The sequence below is a fragment of the Megalops cyprinoides genome, chromosome 1 (assembly GCF_013368585.1).
Source record: "Megalops cyprinoides isolate fMegCyp1 chromosome 1, fMegCyp1.pri, whole genome shotgun sequence".
Lineage (NCBI taxonomy): Eukaryota > Metazoa > Chordata > Actinopteri > Elopiformes > Megalopidae > Megalops > Megalops cyprinoides.
In genome coordinates this window covers 29,163,038-29,178,062 of record NC_050583.1, presented here as the reverse complement: position 1 = coordinate 29,178,062, position 15,025 = coordinate 29,163,038, and the positions used below count along the sequence as shown (strand labels likewise).

The 15,025-nt window shown below is 41.9% G+C and overlaps 1 protein-coding gene across 2 annotated transcripts; it reads right to left on the bottom strand.

Annotated features, from left to right (window-relative positions):
• Positions 1–54: 54 nt before the first annotated feature.
• LOC118780786 (phosphoribosyl pyrophosphate synthase-associated protein 2) lies at positions 55–13,398 on the bottom strand. Of its 2 annotated transcripts, none has more exons than XM_036533476.1 (11): positions 13,327–13,398; positions 10,561–10,721; positions 8,865–8,917; positions 5,242–5,308; positions 4,678–4,850; positions 4,282–4,397; positions 3,260–3,315; positions 2,881–3,029; positions 2,693–2,763; positions 2,357–2,503; positions 55–2,044 (listed from the first exon to the last, which is right to left on the bottom strand). In XM_036533476.1, exons 2-11 carry the CDS (start codon positions 10,641–10,643, stop codon positions 1,886–1,888), a joined length of 1,074 nt encoding a protein of 357 aa, XP_036389369.1. In that variant the 5' UTR covers positions 10,644–10,721; positions 13,327–13,398; the 3' UTR covers positions 55–1,885. The 2 variants fall into 2 exon arrangements, with proteins under 2 accessions (XP_036389369.1, XP_036389377.1); XM_036533484.1 differs by lacking the exon at positions 13,327–13,398 and adding an exon at positions 11,011–11,101.
• Positions 13,399–15,025: the final 1,627 nt, after the last annotated feature.

The following is a 15,025-nucleotide window of genomic DNA, read 5'->3' as shown; positions in this document are numbered from 1 at the left end:
CAACACTTCAGACATGACAACAGAACTGAAAACACCACACCAAGTCAGGGGAACTTTAACCTTTTTATTTTTCATCAGTTGCTTAAAATAAATACAAAAACTTCAAATGAGATCTTTCATACTTTCATAGGCATTCTACTTCAGTTTGAGTTCGCTCAAAAATGATCCATTAAACCACATGAATGAGTACATGGAGAGCCCAATTAAAAAAAATAAATAAATAAAAAAAATACACCTTTTTTCCAGCACTGTTAAAGGCCCCCACCCTCCAGCCAGTATCCCTAGATAATACGAGAGTGAGGTGTCATGGACCCCAAAATGGGTGGTAACCATGTGGATTCAGTGACTCGATGATGACAGTAAATCACAGAATTTGCTACAAAGACTAAAATCTTTCAGTTGGTCCAGCAAGTCAATGACTGACAGCATGATGTACCCCAAATCCAGTATTTAGTTCAAGAACCCTTACTCCCCCATCAGCAGTTCTGAATACTTCGTGTAAGATGAGCGGTCACTCAGCTTTCCTTCATGTTGACTTTATAAGCCGACTTTATTCTTGAGAAATACGTCTGAATTCTCTACGAGGTCACGGAGTGATGCTAAGGATGAATAAATATAAATATTTCGCTTCATTATCTTTTCTGCAGATTTTTAAATATTAACATAAAATTCAATTCAAGTATAAATCCATAATTTCAAAACTCTTTTTGACTGCGTCAAGCAGTGTGGTGCGCTGGTGGCTCTGCCCCAGGAGTAGTTTTGAAGGCATGTGGACCGTGTTGGTAGAGAGAGCTGGGGTAAAAGACATAAAGGATCACAATTAAGTGGGAAATAACAGCCTCAGACATCAAGTCCTACTCTCACATCATTTTGGCTTGGAGGCTGAGCCTACTATAAAAATGAGTATATCAACAAGGGTCATGCCCATGGTGTCTAGCTTGGAAGCCGAGAGGGTCTGCATCCAGCTAGAGCTGGAAACCAGCAGACTGGTACCTCATGGGAAAAGTGAAAGGGAAGGCATCGTACTTGGACATAAAGAAAAAGGTCAGCAAAATTCAAATATCCCAGTTGCAGTCAATGTCAATTATTATTTTTTTCCTATAAGGGAGTTTCAAGAATACACAAAACAATTAAGAATGAATGACTCTGATGATCATTATACCCTGTATCTTCTGAGACATCTGTCCAATTGTGAGAGATAAAGGTACAAAAAGGTGATATATTAAGCTTGACAGTAAAAAATACTAACATATTGCAGTAAAGCTTTTGGGCAACAGGAGGTTGTGCCAACTCAAGGTGATTTTACCAAGCCAGAATCAGAACAGGCAGGAAAGGTCCCATAGCAAATAAAAATGACAAGGAGTTCCAAGACAGGGGAGACAACATGCTGAATATGACAGAAGAGAGCTGCATTAACAGAGATCTTGAAAATCAGAGCACCACGGTTGGTGTAACATTGTAAAAAAAGTTTATCAAGTCATTTAAAAAGTAATGGTTGGCTTTTAACCTCTTTCTTTTAGGGTTTCATGCAGTGAGCTTCTGACTTTCATTTCCCCCTTTACTGCACTGCATACCTCCCCACTAAATTCACAGATAGATCTGCAGACCCCGGCGGTTTTCTATACGAAACAAGATGTTCATTTCCAAGCACTGATTAAAAACAAAATTTGCTTGAAGACATGGATACAACTTCAATAAAAAAGAACCTTCGAACGGGCCTACCTAAAAAAAAACCATGACATAACATCTATGGCATACAGCTTTAACTTCTGAGCACTGAACTGTCACCGCAAGGGTGACAAAAAACAAGTGCACCAAGTGAGACTTGGTCACTGTGAAGCACGACACCAGGTGACAGGGAAGGCTCCCATCCTGCACAGAGCTGTCAGTCATCCACGCCGATGTTGCGGAACAGGTAGGACATGGACTCTCCGTTGTGGATGCGGCGAATGGCCTCGGACAGGATCATGCTGATGTCCACCGTCTTGATCTTGGGACACTGCAGCTTCTGGATCTCGTGGGGGATGGTGTTGGTCACCACCACCTGTCGAGAAAACAGCAACAGACACAGAATCAATGAATGTGCATCCCGACACCCTGACAATACAGTACGGGCTATAACGTGAGAGTTATTTAATCATCCACCTGCAATAGTGTTACCTTTACTCAGTGCTGCTACTGGTCAAGAATGCTGCTTCCAGCAAGGCCAAATGGAACACATCAACAGGACTAGAGGACTCCCATCAGCACTAAAAGCTTTTTACAATTTATGCACCAGTGATTCATTCAGTGGGAATGTGTAGTTAATGACAAATCCTTGCATGAGCCCGGTGACATGCACGTCGGCATCTCTGACCTCATCAATGGCAGACTCCTCTATGAGCCGCGGTGCGTCTGATGACAGGATGCCATGCGTCGCCATGACGTAGATTTTGTAAGCCCCCCTCTCCTTCAGTGTCTCCGCAGCCGCCAGGAAACTGTCCACATCGTCAATGATGTCATCCTGGGGGAGGACAGGCCAACACAAGAGGTCTCAGTGACAGAAAATCACCTCACCACCACCCACTCACAGCTGAAAGATGACAGGCCCACACCGATGTGTCTCACTATGCTACTGGGATCAATTTAACCATTTTCTTCGGAGAGGATGCATAAATCAGCTATGCATCCCTCACTACGGTACAAAACTCACCACAATGATGGCAATCCGTCCTCCAACATCTCCAACCACAGTGATTGGGGGCTTCTCTTTGGGAATCAACACTGCCAAACAGAAATAAAAATGGCGATCTAAACAGCTCTTCCTGGAACTACAGAAAGAAGATGAACCTGAACAAATGACAGATCAAGTACTTCTACTATAAATCCGTGGGTACATACGGGGGATCTCCAGGCTAGGGTGTATGGCCCCTATGTTTTTAACCGTGGGAGGGGAGTGGCGGCCGTCCACGAGGTCCGACTCAGCATCCTGCGCCTCTCCATGGATCACCGCGATGCCCAGCCTGAGCCTCTCTGCGAAAGACTGCGCCCTGTGGGCACAGAGCCCTACGGTCACAAAACCATTACCGCTGCCACGCCACACTAGCTCCTGCACCAGAGTGTCAATCAGCTAGCAGCCGACGTGCCTCAGGCTCATCAAGCCTGGCACACAATTATCGAGATGGAAAGGTGCATTTCTTCAGCGAAGAAATGAAAAGAAAAACAAAAACAAAAAAAAAAAAAAACACAAGGACAAAAGAGAAGGGTGGAGTGAGCTTACCTTTTAGCCGAAGCTGGAGATTTGGCCACAATTACTGCATTTCTATAGTCTGGGATCTGCAGATTTTAAACACACACACACCCAACCCTCATTTGCAAGGCTCACTGGTGGGACACTTCCTTACACACCACTCACTCTGCAAGGGGAGGCCAAGCAGAACAGAGGAATGTTCTGGAAGGAGGAATGGAACTGAAGCGTGCCAATTCACAAAAAATGAATTACTGGCAGTTTGCACTTGAAATCAAAGCGGAGAGCAAGACTTCAACAGTAGGGAGCACTAACCTCTGACTTGCAACAGACATGAACGTGTGCAAGTCTCACAATAGGTCACACCAACTTAAGTAATATTTAAATCACTATAAATGCTTTCCATATGTACCAGGGGGGTTGAACAACCTCCTTTGCCCCTCACAGAAAAATCCCTGAATTTAAGAATGACAAGTTGTGTCAGAGCCTTTCATACTCTTGAAGTGGATGGATTATGTTTACATTCACATTTATTCTATGAGGGGCTTCCAACTGGTTCAGGTGGTAAAGCCACTTGCTCTGAGTGCAGGCTGGAACTACAGCTCCAACATCTCTTGCTTGTTTATGGGCTGTGTCATTAGCCGACCGTATCTAGTTGTCTACCTACAGAGGCAGTGCAAAGGGTTGGGTGGGCGTTGGCTGACCAGGGCTCCTATCACCCCTGCATCAGTGCCTCCTAGTGACTCTCCAGGCACCTGTAGATTACTGCTTGTCATCAGAGCGAGATACTCCAATGCTCCATTTGGCACTAGGTTTCTAGTACACTGTGTGGTTTGCAATGTGAAAACTAGCCATGGCTACAAGAGCCACCCATCAAAACAGGGCACCCATCTTGCTCAGTATTCCCTGAACAAAGGCGGGAGAGGAAGCTGCAAGGTGAGCTAGTAACAACCTAGAGTCAACTGCCAATTCCAAAAGTCAAGAGTGTAAAAGCAGGAGGGGGGGATTATTCTGCATGATTTTTTTTTTCTGTTCATCACACAAGCCAGGCTTACCTCCTCTTGAATGTACTGCAGGAGGAAGGGTGAGGCACGCAGGTTGTCTACAGGGATGTTGAAGAAGCCCTGAATCTCCTTCTGGTGCAGATCCATGGTGATCAGATGGGTCAGACCTACAGGCAAAGGCATAAACAAAACCGCACACCTCAGAGCCTGGTAATGGCTCCAGTGACTCTATAAAGTCTTGGTTGCATTACAGAGAACATGGACAAGTTTGTTACGCCTTAACAGGAAAGGAGGCCTACACCTAAACATTATTTGTGCTCTTGCACATGTTTAATCTTTATTTGCTCTTTGTCCCCTGCCTGATATGACATTCTATATTGTTTTGGCACACAAAGACTCCAGTCAGTAAGGTGGTGGGGTGAGCAAGTACTCAACACAGAGCCTCACCTGCTTTACACATCATGGAGGCCAGGAGCTTGGACACGATGGAGCCCCTCTTCCTCATCTTGCACTGCTTGCTGTAAGGGAAGTAGGGTATGACACCGATGATGCTGCGGGCACACGAAGTCCTGCAGGCATACACCATGATCAGGAGCTCCATGATGATGGTGTTCACGTCTCTGCAAAGAGAAATGCATGCGGAGGAAATGTGTTTAGTGCACAACTGAGACAGATACAGAGCGACCATGTCTTACAGAGAAACAGTGTGAATGTGTCGGAGAAGGGTGCAGTGTGGAAGAGCAACAGGCATGGGGAAATAGAGAACTACACATGGGGAAAAGTTAGGACGGGTGCCCTTCTCCCAATTTTAACTGAATTACTTGAGCATCTTTGCCATGGCAAAGAGATTTCTCACTGCCACGTGTTCTCAACACCATGTCTTCGGAAGAAATTGATACGTCAGACTTTTTTTCTGACTGCAGTTCTCATGTGCGGTATCAACATTCCCTGGCAACAAGCTGTTTCCATGCTTCATTAATCCCATCAGGTCTCCTCTGGGGAGAGACTTACTTGGAGACTGTCTGGATGATGAAGACATCTTTGCCTCGCACCGACTCCTGGATCTGAACTCGCGTTTCTGTGGAAAATACACAACATGATGTTGAGCAGTCTGAAAAACCTTGGTAGAATTCGAGTCAGTGGTTCCTTCTGCTGCAGAAAAGCAGCTAACGCTAATGATGCAGATCACGACGTGAAACCAAACATACAAACACATGCAGTGTGACCCACTGTTCACCGAGAGACAGCATACCAAAGAAATTCAGTCTTTGTGCAGTGCTTTTTTCCAAATATTAGAACAAGAAACTATTATTGGCTGTAAAACATCATGTCCTTGTGTCTATTGATATTGCAAATATTTAACCAAAATGGAATATGTCTCAACAGCAGCTCATGTTTAAGGCTATACGTGTTCAGTTAAAAAATGATGCATTCTGCTTTACAAAATGGCTAATTCCATTCCCCCCCAAATCTCCTTTATTTTATTCCCATTTTAACCCACTTTCTCCCATCTGCTGATATTACAATATATTTCAAAAAGATAAAAAGTTTGACACAACAACATACACACCTGTAATAACGCAACATCAAACAGGCATTTGAAAAAAGACAACCATCTCTGTTCAAACAATAACCTGCATAATACTGAAGAGTAGTTAATGAATTCATGATGAAATCATAATTCCGCTCTCTTGGTCACAAACTTTGTAGCAGAGCAACGTTCTCCTGTGTGCAGCCTCTTCTCAACGTAGTCACATTATCAGCCAATCAGAAAATGCAGGTCAGTCATGAAACACCACACACAAAGCACAGGCTGCCCAGACTAAGTGAGTTACAGCTCAATCCTTTGTACTTCCTGTCTGTTATAGATAATTGCCAATCAACAGAACTCCCCTCTACTTTGTTGGTTTCACTGATTGTGCTTCCTACTTAACCCATTATGTCAGCTGCTATTAACTGAAATTACAGCACCATGCAAACTACTTGCTTCTCTTACGCTTATCTGCTTATCTAAAGACTCAGATTTTAAAATGCCAAACTGCATCTGAAAACAGGAACACCCTGCAATCAGGGAAAAGTTGGGTCCTTAGCCTTACCTCAGCGCCCTGCAGTGGAAACTCCACAAATGAACACAATCATATCTTAGTGCGCAGCACAATACAAACTACAGTCAAATCACACAGAACACAACGCAGAGTGCAGCAAGAACACGCACTCAATCAGCCATATGAGCCAAGCAGTGTCAGAGCGGGATTAACCTTGTGAGTAAAGGTACAAATACATTACACATTTCAGGCTGAAGGGCGAACAGGAATTCACTGCTTTCTAACATGCACAGAGAACAATCTCAGCCCAGCACTGCTATCTTTCCAACTGACCAGCTCAGCAATACTGCTCTGTTGCTAGGGCCATTTCCACAACGCTTCATATGTGACATGAGAAGCAGAAATGAGTATCATATTGTACTGCTAGATCTGTCTTCGGTGGCATCCACTCAGACTGAAAATACAAACAAATGCAACCACAGGTGGTCCTATTTTACAATAAGGGGCTGTTACAACTGTGTTTTACTACATAGGTAGGTTATTAGAAAACTACTGTGTACATTCACTGGGCAGTCATGGGAAAAGTTAGATTGCTGGCAGTACATATTTAAAAAATGGAATACATATGCATCCAAGCTTGACAAGGCTTTATCCATGCCTTTATTGCACGTCTTACAAAAATTTTAATACAGGGACCCTCCTAGGAGGCATGACGGAGATATTCAAACACGAGCGTGGTCTTGCCAGTTTCACCCTGCAGCAGGACACTGTGGTGTGTAAGCTGTATGACAAAGAACAGCAGAGGGAGCAACTTCCATATGACTGCCTGCGAAACTCTGAACCAGCAAAAAGCCCACCAGTCACACGGCACTCTCACAGCTCACACCCAACCTGGCTGCCCAGGTGCTGAGGGGTCACATGTTTTGCTCCTGCTATCCAGCACATGACAGGCATGACAGTTCACGGTCCAAAATAAACAACTGAATTACAGCCTAAATGATCTGAGTGGAAAGTGAACCGGCCCACCACAAAAAACCCTGTATCACTTGCACAGCACCGGGAATAATAGGCGAAAGTTACATAAAAACATGTTCTGGATCAACAAGGTGCTCTTCAGCTCATATGAGAGCACGCAGCTCAGTGACTGTACTCCCAACATCAAACATCGATGGAAGAGCACATTACCATTTCAATTTTGTGCCACTGTAATGTCAAGCCATAATTGTGCCAGTTGTTCTTGCATTACGCAGACATATAGCACGGAGACTGTTTAAATTGATCTTTTCAGTTTCAGCTAATAATGGATAACCCTTCCAAGTAGCTTTACTATGAAAGAAACCTAACCACTAATGTCCAATCACGACACTGCTAAGAGAACACAACCTGACTAAACCCTCCTATAGGTTCATTAGTCTGCAATGGAAATGTAGCACTTGTGTATTCTGGGAAAAGAGACACGCAAAGAGGGGATTTTACTAGCATTTTTGTGGGCACATGAATGATGCCAATAAGCTGAATATACATAATGCTGTGCAATTGTGTGCAACCAGATACTGAGGACGCAGTGCTGAAAGGTTAAACAATCATTAACAGAAACAGCTGAGACATTTCTGAAACTGGCAGATGTGCAAGTGTGCATGAGAAGCAAGAAAAACCATGTCCTTCCAAGTGTTCTCTATAATTTAAGCAGCATTGTAATCTTAACTCAAATTTCAGAGACTATCTACACTATGGATCCCGCTAAGCAAACCATCCAGACCTTCATTATCCAACATAACATTACTATTCTTACAAAGGTCAACACCTCTCCTTTCACCTCATGAAACTTCTACCACCTCGAGATTTTGAAATTTATCATCCAAAGTACAGGCAAACTAACACCTTATCATATTTTAGGCTTGTTTCCTTATCTTTAGTATTGGCTTCCCTTGTCTAGTCAGGTTGCACAAGTTAACTTAGGGTCAGGCCTGAATACTGTTACGCTCACACTCATTGGTCTGGGAATGTTGTTAGCCTGGTCTGACACCACTGCTCATTCAACTTCAAGCGATATACTCATGTTCTATTGTGCTGGAAGTCACTCTGGATAAGTCTGCTAAATGAATGCAACGCAATGTTCCATTAAGAGGTGTTGTTACTGCAAAACATTTTTGAAGTCCTGACTTCAAAAGTGACCTTTGTACTGTTGATGGATGCTCAATGATTTGTCTGCTCCTCCAGTTGCACTACTAATTAAATGTTAACCTCATTTCTATTCCTTAAGGATATGATCTTCACTGGTCATCATTCCAACACTTTTTTGAATATTCTGGATCCTCCAGCACTGAGTTTCTAAATTACAGATGATGTTCCTCTGTACCTGACTGTTGTCTCTCCTCATTGACTATGCTTAGACCATAATTTGGTTACCACAAACTGAAAAATCAACTGAGTGTAGCTATTTCATACAATGCAGTGCCAACGGGGCAGACAGACAGACCCTGGACCTGTGCTTTGTGAGCAGAGACTGAGTTGTTTATGCTTTGCTGAGCTGACTGCGGAAAAACATGGAGATACTCAAACCACTGTGGCCATCACAGCTTAACTCACCTCGATTGGGTTCCTGATACACCTGCACTTTGCCCAGCTCAACTCCAAGACGTCTGCACAAAAAACATGGATTGGAACATGAGAACACCATTTTGTTAACCCAGACAGCGACTGCAACATGCCAACACAATAACTGTAATATTAAATACAAACTTGTATATATCATAATAATTAAATCACTATTAAAATCAAAACTAATACTAACATTTCTGAGAAATCCTTATAGGAAATGTTTTTAATCATTATTAACAATCATAAACCTGTACTTATGGGTATTAACAAGGTGTTCCATCTTGTAGACAATGCAAGAACAATAATTCTATGGTTATTCACGTGGCTCAACAGTATTTTCAATACTACACAGGGCTACACAGCAGTTTTCTGCATTTGATGTAAAGGCAGTGCCTGAATAATTGATTTCATTTTCAAATATCCAAATTGTGGAAAGATCAGGAAATGTAAAACTTACATCTGTAAGATTAATGTAGTGAGACTGATTCCCTGATGCGCAAATGAAGCAGAAGTACAACACAATCCATTATTTTTCACTTTGTAGACTGTTCACCTAAGCCTGTCTCCAACCTGAACCACATGCAATTCCCTGCAAATAAATTATACTTCTCATTTATCATGCATTATGCTATTACTGTTTTAAATTTTGACATTATTAACTGCAATGATCTCATCTACTATAAGTGACGCTGGGTGTGGGGTCTCTGGATGGTGCTCTAAGACATAATTATTATGATGAATATATCAACCGCTGACCCAGACAGTATTCCTGTCAATGTCCCCTCTGAGATTTTGTGACTACCACACAAAAAGGGAACCTTTGTTTTATCTGTGTATGCAACAAGCAGGTCTGTCCAAACACCAGCAAGGTGATGCCAGTAACACAGTGGGGACTGAACAGGGATTTGCATTGTCAGTGTGCAGTACAGCTACCACCAGGACTAACACTGGCTATAGCGCAGAAGCAATTGTAATTATAACTCTTGGTTAATATTTTCTGGTAAAATATTCATAACAACACAAGCTGGGTAAACTTTTCCTCACAGTATTTTATGCATCAGAGGGGTCTCACTGCAGATGTGTCACATTTTCATGTGCATGATAAATTCACTCCAGTAACAAGTAGTGTGTCAATGTTTGCCTCCTTTTGCATGAATTGGTGAGAGAGCAGGTTCTATACAAATCAAATGATAAAACAGCCTTATGAAAATTGAAATGTATTATTACCACCTATTAAACCTTCATATATTGCAATAGCTATTTCATTTGGTGTTTTGCACCTCATTTTATTTAGTGTAGTTAAGATGGCACATAAACTACAAATTAATCACTGTCAGAAACCATGGTCTTTTCTCACAATACTAACTATTCTCACATGGCTTTATCTACCGAGCAGACAATGGTGAAGCTAAGACTAGGACTGTATTGTGAACACAAACAAAAGACTGTAAAACACATAAGTAAAAGAAAATAAATCAAAGAAACAAATGCAATCTGAACGTTTGTGTACTTATAAATGTAAGAAAAATTCCTCTTTTCACAGTGGCTAACACCACTAACAAGCAGCAAGACTATTTTTCTATTATTTTTTTTTAATGTCACTTTGACAAAAATATTTTAAGTCATGGCCCAAACACCCCCTAGCACACACAGCTGAACAGAGGTATGGAACCACCCGACTCACTCTGCAATCCGCTTGCCCAGCTCCATGCAGGCTGGATTGGAGTTGGCCGTAAAGATGACCAGGCCTCCCTTGGTGGCGTTCATGTCGCGCCGTGCCTTGGCGTCACCTTCCTGGGATTCGGGCAACGGCTCCCTGGGCTCCCAGGCACTGCTGAACCCTTCCTATAACAGCAGCATCCCAAGCATCACTCACAGTCACGCGCACTGAGATTTCATGGTCTACCTCCATGTCCATGGCAACTGTGCCTGGTGCAAAGTTGGAAAATACTCTGTCTGTTGGTAGAAAACCTAAAGCAATGAGCTGAACATGGGCAACTTAGCTGATCCACATACAGTAATGTTACTATTGATCAGAAAACCCTGCAATTTCTCTTAGGGGTGTCCCCTATTCTGAAGATTTGATTTGACTGTGATTGATCTGATTTGACTGTGTTCATTAACTTTACTGTACCTGTGTTGTTACTGATTCTGGCCCCACAGTATTAAGAGAATAACAGAGCAGCAAACCAGTGTTCCAGTCCACAAGATTGACGGCAATGACTTCCAGCAATCAAAGAAGTGTCTAGAACGGCACCAGAGGAACAAATTGTACAGGACAATGACAGACACATGTGAACATGCAGTACCTCTTTACCTCTTTTCCACCCATTTTGTTTCCATGATGAGATGACAATTGCAGCATAATAATGAAAACATGGTGAGAGGTGTCCAAAAAAAAAGTGTCTGCTAGCATTCAGTTACCAGCATTTCAGATATCTTAACTTTACTCTCAATGCCTGAGGCAATGGGGATAAAGTTAAGATATCGGAAATGTCGGTGCTAATAAAAAGTATCAAGTAAATATTCACCTTTATTAAGTAAAACCTTTTCTTAAATCACTAAGATTAGCTCACACCAAATACATTTGTATTAAATCACAGTTATTCACCTGCCAGACGCTTTTATCCGGAGCAACATACAACGCGAGGGTACCAACGTGCATCTGGCAGTCACATGAATGACAATACAGACAGAAAACGTATTTTAATTAAATTAAGCAGTGGCCACTATTCAAATGCCTCTGGTCCATTAAAAGCTAGCAATTTAAATAAATTTCACTAAGAAATATATTTCAATAATGGTTACCTCTGCACTTAATAACACCGCTTATGTGTAGGGAGCTAACAAGGAGGACAGAGCGGGTTTTAAAACAGTCCGATTCCCAAGATGAGACACTACGGTTGTACCCCGGATCAACGTGCACCTGTGATGCTTAAGTAAATATCCGGCTGTATATAACATGACTGACTATGATCAAAAGGTGGGCCATTACTCCATGCTTCTCAGTAATTGTTCGGCTAGCCAGACAAGAGTCTTAAAAATGTGAATACCAGCTAGCAAGTCAGCATCAACAGTTCTTTCACTTTGCGGTGGTGCTGTAACTTGCAACTGATGTTCATTAAGTACCAGGCAATTAGCTGGATAAATAGCCAGTCCAGCTAGCTACCAATTAGGCTGCTATGCTACCAGCGTACGGGCCATCGACATGTTTTTTTTTTTTACTTCCATCGCAGGGAATCAAACGCAACATAAACTGCGTGACAAAGCTGTCAACCCAGGGACAATACCTGTGAGACGGCTTCCAGGCACACGAGAATGTGGCTGGATAGTTTGTGCAAGGATTTCTTTGAGACATGCCAACTAGCTGGCTAACCCCCGACAATTTAAAACAGTTCTCGCCAGTTCGACCTAGGCAATGCTTTATCGCGTGGCTTATATTATGAACCAAAACCGGGCAAAATTGGGTTACTCCGTGCATAGATCTCCATGCTTGCGGAGGAAGCTGTGCTTCAGCGAACACGCGCGCGTGTTTTGCCAAGTGCACAATAACTGCACAATCCTAGTCGTTGTGTAGCAGTCAGCAAGCGAATTGCTTAATAATTTACATACATGTTGCTTAATACGGCTAACTATAATTGATTTCATGTGAATTCCATATGGCTGGCTCACTTGGTTCAGTTAGCAAAATGGCTAATTTAATCGTAGCTAGCTAGCTTCATGTCTAGTAGTGTCCATCAGATGCAAAAATATGCTTGAAGAACACGCATTCCTACCTCGTAAAGTACCTGATTGAGGGTTTTGAAAAACAAACCAATAACATTAACCACCTAATTTGCTAAATGTTCTGAAGTCAGGCTGCAGTGCTAGCTAGTGCTGGCTTGAAACGTTAGCTGGCTAGACTAGCTATCTATATGCAGAAACAATGCCACAGAAAATAAGCTGTGCAGTAAGACAGATAGAAGACATCAAATTTCTTTTCCGCTGACGAGCCAGCTAACAGTAATAATGTAGTTTCGAGCTATGTACATTACTATAATGCTTGCTTGCTTGCTTGCTAGCTAGCTACCTAATGAAAAATACCCACTAGAACAGCCACTATCCTCGGTTGCATCATGACCAGTTTTGCTGTCTAGTAAAAACATTACTAGACATTGCACCAAAAACGTTCACTCTTTTTCTTAAAAGTACTATAAGCCTGCGACATCATAATCACAGTTAGCAAGCTAACCTTCCTAGCTAACTATAGACATCATAAGTCAGGTGCTGACCTTTTGCATTTCTGCCTGTACGCCTCTTCCTTCACAAGCCGAGTATCGTTTCCCCTTTGGCTTCCAATAACGTAAATTAATTTAATGTAATTTTACATGAACGAAAATAAAACTGCAGAATGTAGCGACAAATATAACATTGATCTGATTGGCAGTATGATAAACAATTATAGCCTTACCAGTTTGTGTTCTTTGTTTGGTGTTTAAAACAGCTCAGTCGGTGCCACTGTCTTCAACTAGTTGAGTCAAACCCCTAGAAAAATGATCGACAGGTCTCTAAGCCAATCAAAGACGCAGATTTTTTACGTTATATCCGGAGAGAGCAGCCATCGTAAACAGGAACTAGACAGAATCATTCTGTACTGGCGTTGAGATGAGACAGGAGAGGCAGTGTGCGTGTGGAATGCTGTCTTCCACCGAACCCCTGAGATTGTTTAAAGTAGTTTAAGTTAAAGTAATTTAATTCATGCACTCACGATAAAATAGACGCATTCACAATTTTGCTTTCATTCGCAATGTAACATTGCATTTTTTTCTTTTCATGAACAGAATGCTGTAACTTTGAAAAAAAAAACCTTTATTGTAGGCCCACCTATAAGCTAACTTGGCATTTGTCGACACGACAAATTTGCACGAACCAGTACATTGGACCAAGGCGGTTTATTCTATTATATCTCTGTATGTAATGAGTGTCGCAGTAATGTCAGGTGTGTGTGCATATACATTTTTGAGCCATTTTGTGAGGACGATTGGAATCGTTCTGTGCTGTGTGTACACTCTTAACCAATGGCTTTTTAAGCGTATAGAAGTCATTTATTTATGAATGAATCAATTTAAGATTTAATTACAATTAATGTTTCCAATAAAAACAACAGTTTAGCGTGAGACTGTCATTGCAGAGCCGCAGTCCTTCCACCCCATGTTTCAGTCTACGATATATCGGCAGACATGTATGCTATCCATGCTGTCGTCTTCGTCTGAAGCGTTTAGTGTGGAAAGTTTGCAATTATTTTCAGTGCCACAAGGCGGCGTCAGATGCATCTTAAAACAAAAGCACAGCGAGGATATGCGGCTTTCAGTGCAACTCTCGTCCCTGCCTTTGACTAGTTAATATGTTTGTTTCGCGTGTCATTGCGGTTTCAAACGAGTCGGGTTCTCTATGTGCGGATCTAATTTCCAAAATGTACGTATTGTCTGAACTGTAGCCTAGCTGTTAGATACATCATTAAAAGAACAACCAATTTATGAAATGATAATGAGCAATCACAGTAGTTTTTGCAAATACTGTAGCCTATTACACATCTACCAGTCAATTAGTGCATCTTTTTGTGCCTATATGTATATGTTTTATAGACTCGTCTTGACGTTTTAGGGCCAGAGTAGTTGCAACACATTTGCAGAGTGCCCTAGGTGAACCACCAACATCAATGGTTTCAGCAAATATACTATTTTGTAACGACTTTAGGTTAAAGTAAGGATGATTCAGCATTTTATTGTTGCGACATTGTCGGAGCTTCTTTGACTCGCTGCATGTTGATTACTGGTCTGTTGCATGAGTATAGAAGAGGCGTGCGAACAAGTGCGGCATTTCCTTATGATGACGTCAATCCAAATGAACTCTTTATTTGAGTGTTATGTTACTGTATTTATCTGAAATTTGAATACAATTTATCACAAAATGTTTAATCCCTCTAATATCTTAGACAGGTTTAACGAATTAGAGAAATTAAGATAGACGTACCCGGTCTTATAGGGATGAGATGCGTTAGGAGGAGGAACCTACAGCTGATTCTATACAATAACTTTCTAAATACGTAAGGCAACTTATAACCAGCATATATTGTATTGGACAACTTATACTACTTTTCAGTTTTGGAA

What these genes read in the sequence shown, in the direction of transcription:
- LOC118780786 (XM_036533476.1), bottom strand. Translation starts at nt 10,643, where the DNA reads ATGAACGCCACCAAGGGAGGCCTGGTCATCTTTACGGCCAACTCCAAT. An exon ending in ATCATCCAGACAGTCTCCAA is followed by an intron (nt 4,851 to 5,241) that starts GTAAGTCTCTCC and finishes TTCTCTTTGCAG; the next exon opens with AGACGTGAACACCATCATCA. An exon ending in GACGGATTGCCATCATTGTG is followed by an intron (nt 2,504 to 2,692) that starts GTGAGTTTTGTA and finishes GTCCTCCCCCAG; the next exon opens with GATGACATCATTGACGATGT.